The sequence below is a fragment of the Tasmannia lanceolata genome, unplaced genomic scaffold (genome assembly GCF_043159265.1).
Source record: "Tasmannia lanceolata isolate RefF3 unplaced genomic scaffold, GAP_Taslan_0.1 ptg000005l, whole genome shotgun sequence".
Lineage (NCBI taxonomy): Eukaryota > Viridiplantae > Streptophyta > Magnoliopsida > Canellales > Winteraceae > Tasmannia > Tasmannia lanceolata.
Window position 1 is genome coordinate 19,102,848 of NW_027518682.1, and position 6,766 is coordinate 19,109,613.

The window sequence follows — 6,766 nt, forward strand, 5'->3', positions numbered from 1 at the left end:
ATCTTGCGACCGTTACAATACGTGGGGTGCTCGTGAAAGAGCCTCACCCGCATCTTTTTGCAACCACATCGCACTTTGTGCGAGATTCCAATAAGCCAGAAGCCATTGAGTCTTTCCGTTAGGTGCAACGCTGATGTTTTCTTCCAAGATTGGTACCTCAAGGGCTGAAAATCTGTTTCCATAGGCTTGGCTTTGGGGAGAGGGTAACCTTGAAAGTATTTTTCCTTTTGTGGGGTCTCTGCTGCTATTTGGATTCTCTACCTGAATGTTTTTGGACTCGATGAACATGCTTCCCATCGGGTTCCGTATCTTTTTGGACGGGCCTTCAAACTTTCTTTTCTTGCTCACCAATTTGACCTGGATAGAGACTATAGTCTTCAGAGAGATGGCTGACCTCTTTGCATTTGGTACAGGCTCTGGGTTTTCAATCATCTGGATCCTTTTACCTTGGAGGTGCTTCTTCTCTCATTTTTCTTTTGTTTGGACTGTTTGTTGGAATGCCCAAGTGTTTCATTTGGTAAATGATCCACAGATATATACTCGGCACAAAATTGGTAAGGTCCAAAGACACGACACCCAATAAAACAAATTGAGTTTTATTAGAGACTGAGATGGCCTACAAAACTTAGGTAGCTTGTGGACCCCACAAGAATAAAAAAGATTTACAAAAGATTGTAAAATATCTAGAAGTAGGGGTGTAAACGAGCCGAGCCGAGCCGAGCTTGGCCAGGCTCGGATCGGCTCGTTAAGCTCACAAGTGAGGCTCGGCTCGGGCTCGGGCTCGAACCAGGCTCGGCTCGGCTCGGCTCGGTCAGGCTCGCGAGCCTTACCGAGCTTGGGTTATATTATGTTCACACCCCCACATCTTCCCTGGACAGCCCTACTAGTGTAATTTGACTACTTTTTTTACACTATGGGGGGTAGTCCTAGTAACAAATGGGGTTCCAAAAATGAAGTGACATATTTTGCCCTCCCCCCCTTTCACTCCATGAACAACCCTTTTAATGTATATATTAATATATAATATATATATTTAAATATATTAAATTCTTAACGAGCTTTAACGAGCCGAGCCGAGCCGAGCCTGGCCTAACTCAGGCTCGGCTCGGCTCGTTAAGGATTCGAGCCGAGCTTTTTTCGAGCCGAGCTCGAGCGAGCCTCCGAGCCCGAGCCAAAATTGACACCCTTATCTAGAAGGATACCAGTAATAACTCGTGGCCTGCTCTCTCTCACATGTTAGTACGTTACACATTCGTCTTCTATAAGTGCACGCAATGAATCGAGCCTCATCTTCTATTATTCATCTGGTTGAGAAAAAATGGCAGTAATTCCAGAGGCTGTTCTGAGCTCCGGCCACAAGATCCCAATATTAGGCTTGGGAACGGGAGTAGATCCTTCCTCCTCTCCTCCTGATTTTATGAAAGCTGCCTTTGTCACGTCCATGGAGCTTGGCTACAGGCACTTCGACACTGCGGCTCTTTATGGGACCGAAAAGCCCCTCGGAGAAGCCATAGTTGAAGCCCTACGAAGTGGGATTATCAAATCACGTGAAGAACTCTTCATCACATCCAAGCTCTGGTGCTCAGATGTCGATCAAGATTGCGTCCTCCCCGCAATCCAAAACACTCTCAAGTAGTATTTATATATGTCGATCAGATAAACTTGTGGATTTTTGTTTCCTTGTTTGTTGATATGAGATAGATTATTGGTGAAATGGTTGTGGTTTTGTAGGAATCTTCAGTTGGAGTATCTGGATTTGTATCTGATCCACTGGCCTGTGAGGGCGACGCCGGGGAAATTAACATTTTCCTTGGATAAGAAGGATCTTTTCCCCATGGATTATAAGTCTACTTGGGAAGCCATGGAGGAGTGTGTGAAGCTGGGTCTCACCAAGTCTATAGGTGTCAGTAACTTCTCATGCAAGAAGCTTTCGGAATTGTTGGAGAATGCGATGATTCCTCCGGCTGTGAACCAGGTAAGATATTAGGGGTGAGGATGATGGATTTGATTTTGATGAGTTGGTGGTCGTAAGGTTGGGTGTGTCAAAGTATAAAAGAATAAATAACACCTTCTTAAGCTTTTGGAGAAGGTGTTATTATTCTTTTATACTTTAATACTCCTCCTCACGTGTGGCCCCTCTTTCTTTGTGTTGGCCTACATGTGGTACATGTGGCCCTACTTTAGGGTCGGCCATTGCATGTGAATTTTTGCTATCAAGGAGGTTTGAACAATTTTTGCTATCAAGGAGGTTGATGGTTTTTCCATTTCAAAAGGAGGTTGATGGTTTTTTTTTTAAAAGGGTGATGGTTTTTTTTTTTTTTTTTTTTCTCAGGTAGAAATGAACCCTGTATGGAATCAGAAGAAGCTAAGGGACTTCTGCAAGGAAAAGGGGATACATATAACGGCTTGGTCCCCTTTAGGAGCGTCTGGGAACGCTTGGGGAACTCCGGCTGTCATGGAGAGTCCTGTAATAAAAGAAATTGCAGCGGCTAAAGGAAAGACTGTGGCTCAGGTACGAACCCCCTCTCTCTATCTAGTTCTTGAATTTTGGCCTATCGTGGGGCTTTTTTCAAGGGGCACGGAAGGAATGAAGGAAATGGTGAGATTTGGGGTGCTGGAAGTGCGGACAGAGCATCTATCATACTTAAAAAATAGTGAAAAAATCAGACTTTGTTTCCGTGATTTTTAGGAGCTTTTAATGCATTGAGCCTCTAGCTCAATGGTTAAGGCTTTGTTCTTTGACCCAGATTTCGGGGGTTCAAAGCCAGCTTACCTACCCAAAAAAAAAAAAAAAAAAAAAAAAAAAAAAAAAAATATATATATATATATATATATATATATATATATATATATAAGGGCCCATTTGGATACCTCATATTTTGTATTTGGATTTGGAATTGACTTCTGAATACAAAATGAAGAGATCCACCAGCTCATTACGAGGGAGAGACAAAGAGGGAAGGGGGTACTTCCTAGTGGAGGAGAGAGGTTGAGGAGCAAAGAGGATGAAGGAACCTGCCTAGATTTCCAATTTCTTATTTGCACAGCATATTTGGAAATCTTATTTTTTTCACTATCAGTTGCTGAATTGGAAATCCATTTGATCCGGATCCAAATTACAATGCAAAAAGGTCTGCAAATGTGAGAAATTCAAATCAAAATCTTCTATGCATCCAAACGGGCCCTAAAGGGTTTCTGTCCTTGGCATCTTCGAAAAAGTATTTTCATATAGTCTGCCATACTATCTTTCGGCTACCACGCGCAAACAATATTTGAGGGAAAATTTGTTATTTTATAACTAATTTTTTATAAGCTATTAATAGAGTCGATGCTTTAAAATGTCTATTTAATTGCTGTAAAGAAACTTAGATGTGTATAAAGTATTTAACAATTGTGCAGAAAATTACTTGCATAGGAGATTTAATACTTATACATAAATTTTACTATTATAAGTTTCTTATTTAATAGTTAAAGAGGACTTCAAAATTCTTATAATCTATCTATATATATAAAGCTGGATGTGGTATGCCGAGGGTGCGCCACTTGGCACCCCCTCTGCATACCGCATTCAGCTTAATACGAGAGAGAATTAAAAAATGCAATTAACGCATTTATCCGAAATTTGAAACGTAATCCTAAAAAATAGCGCAAATAAATAGGTGATAAGATACGTTTCGATTGAATAATTAGACTTTTGGAAAACAAAAAGGACTTTACTTTATAAACACGTAACCTTAATAACGAAATTTAAAAACGTGTTAAGAGGATGTGGCACCCGGAATCGGTGCACCACGTGGCACCCCCTCTGCATACCGCATTCAGCTTAATACGAGAGAGAATTAAAAAAACGCAATTAACGCATTTATCCGAAATTTGAAACCTAAATCCTAAAAAATAGCGCAAATAAATAGGTGATAAGATACGTTTCGACTGAATAATTAGACTTTTGGAAAACGAAAAGGACTTTACTTTATATACACGTAACCTTAATAACGAAATTTAAAAACGTGTTAAGGGGATGTGGTACCCTGAATTTAAAACGCTTCTTATATTGGAATTGAAAAAACGCCTAAAATCAAGGAATGATAATATCGCCTAAAATCAAGGATTGATTAAAATAATCTCTCTCTACGGATTAAATATCCTAAAATTATTGGGGTTATCAATATTTTAGCACATATCCATCTCCATCCCGATTTTATCAAGATCATATCCCATTTTATCACGACCATAATTTTTCTTCGCCCCGTGGATCGCACGGGACTGCAACTAGTGATTTAAATAATATTGGGTCCATGCAAGTGTTTTATTATATCGATGGCGTACATTTAGTTTTTTACTATAAAAGTATTTAACAGCTGTGCAGAAAATTACTTGTATAGGAGATTTAATACTTAAAATTTACTATTATAAGTTTGTTATTTAATAGTTAAAGACGACTTTAGTTTAAATAATATTGGATCCATGCAGGGTTTTATTATATCAATGGCGTAGATTTAGCTTATACAAAGGGGATTTTAAATTTATAAGGTTTTAAATAGACTCGGCCCCCCTAGGTTTTCCTGTTATATAGAGGAGCATTTCTAGCATATAATTTTTAAAAAATTACAGTTTGCCAACTCCATAAGATGATCCAAACCATTCATCTGTGTGGACCCAACATAAGTAGGCCGTTGCCCCAAAAATCATCTCCATAGGATGAATGGCTTGGATTCATCCTATGGAGTGGGCCCAACTATAGGATTTTGCAAAAGAAGTCTTCTACTTTTCTTTATTTGTTAAAAAACAAAAGGGACGTCTAGTTTGCCCATTTACAAATGAATTTATGACCAAAATACCCATGGTGGATTTTTATTACTCATAAAAATAGCAAAATGCCCTTCTATGTGAAGGACGAAAATTACCTTGTAAAAAGACCAAAATACCCGTGGCGGTCAATGATATATTTTGAATCAGAGGGTGCATGAGGTGTAAAAAGGTCCGCCCCAACCTATACATGCTATACATGGGCTCGGGTGGAAATCATGCGACCTACGCTATACATGGTTTTGATTTGAGTTAGTGGGATCCACACTATCAAAACATTTCAAGGAAATTTTGTAAATAGTCAAACTAGAAGACCGTTTTTACAAATAAATTAGGGCAGGGATAAATCGACTCCCCAAATTGATAAATCGACTCCCCATGTGTCTAAATCGACTCCCCAAATTGATAAATCGACTCCCCATGTGTCTATCTCTCTCCTCATAGACACATGGGGAGTCGATTTATCAATTTGGGGAGTCGATTTATCATTGCCCATAAATTAAAGTAGAAGACTTTTTTAATTTGCAAAAATTATAGTGGGGCCCACTCCATAGGATGAATCCAAGCCATACATAGATATGATTTTAAGGCAACGCTCGACGTCTTAGTGTCGACTACTGTGAGGACTCTATTAGGATTAAATATGACCTAATAAAATTGCTATTTAATGATAGATATTGACTGTAACGCAGGTTGCACTGAGGTGGGTGCATCAACAAGGAGTGAGTGTGGTGGTGAAGAGCGTGAACAAGGATAGGATGCAACAGAATTTAAGCATTTTCGATTGGGAACTGAGTGAGGAAGAGGAACAACAAATCAATGAGATCCCACAAGCCAGGGGATTTTCAGGAATATTGCTTGTTTCTCCAGATGGGCCTTTCAAGTCACTGGAGGAACTTTGGGACGGGGAAATTTAAAACAAGAATATAGAATGGGATACTCAATGCTTTTCCTAGAAATAAGATCCTAGCTATCGATTTCTTATATTTTGATGCTGAAATTGTGATTGAGAAGAAATGTGATGAAGCTTAAAATGTTGGAATTAATGTTTGGATGCCTTTTTTCCCTGTTTTCTCTTTTGCAATTTTTCATTTCGAACTGGTAGTTGTTAGGTATTAATTAAAAACCCTAATCAAACTGTTTAGTGTTGCTCCCATTAAGCAACCATTCTTATTTATAATTAACAGATTAGGGTTAGTTCTCACATTAACAATAAAGGGACGAATGTCCTTTCGGCTTTTCTCAAAACTCTGTTTTTGCACAATAAAGGGGTCTCGTTCAGTCCTTGCCTTCTAGCATTCTAGGGTTTCTGGTTCTCCACGAATTCATTCAGGTATGCTCATACCTCTTTCTCTCGAGTTAGGGTTTAGGATTTTGTGATTTGTGGCTTGGGATATAGTGCCTGGGGTTTTGTGATTAGAATGCTTATTATCTCACGCTTTCGGATTTTGTAATTTGGGGCTTGGGATATAGGGTCTAGGGTTTTGTGATAATGATGCGTTGTAGATTTTTGAGGATTACTGTTGTCCGTTAGAATTCTAGGAACTTCTATAGGCCTGATTATAATTTGAATGCAAAAACACAGCAACAAAAACCTACTCACGCTTACCTTCAAGAGTAAAATAACAGACCCTCCTTACACATCTTTTTCGAGAGACTCTCCCCTCTTAGTCACATAGGCTCTGTTCACTTCTGTTCTCGGGAAAGGAAAAGAAAATGTTTCTCGGGAACCTGACGTGGCATTAGGAAACAAATTCCAGGTAATCTGTGCAGGAAAAAGTTTCCCTAGACTATTTCACTTGGGCTGGAAAAGGTTTCCAGGGAAACTGCTTGCCCTTCTTTTTGCACTAGTTTTCCAGGGAAACGAAATCCGTGTGTTTTTGGTCGGAAATGAAATCCCTAAGGCTCTGTTCACTTCTTTTCCCCGGAAAGGAAAGGATTTCGTTTTCCTTTCCTTTCC

The 6,766-nt window shown here is 39.3% G+C and overlaps 1 protein-coding gene across 1 annotated transcript; it reads left to right on the plus strand.

The window, feature by feature from the left end:
* The first annotated feature begins 1,249 nt into the window (after positions 1-1,249).
* LOC143877845 (non-functional NADPH-dependent codeinone reductase 2-like) lies at positions 1,250-5,873 on the plus strand. The gene is made up of 4 exons (XM_077380110.1): positions 1,250-1,632; positions 1,732-1,975; positions 2,333-2,512; positions 5,499-5,873. Exons 1-4 carry the CDS (start codon positions 1,319-1,321, stop codon positions 5,721-5,723), a joined length of 963 nt encoding a protein of 320 aa, XP_077236225.1. The 5' UTR covers positions 1,250-1,318; the 3' UTR covers positions 5,724-5,873.
* The last annotated feature ends 893 nt before the right edge of the window (positions 5,874-6,766 follow it).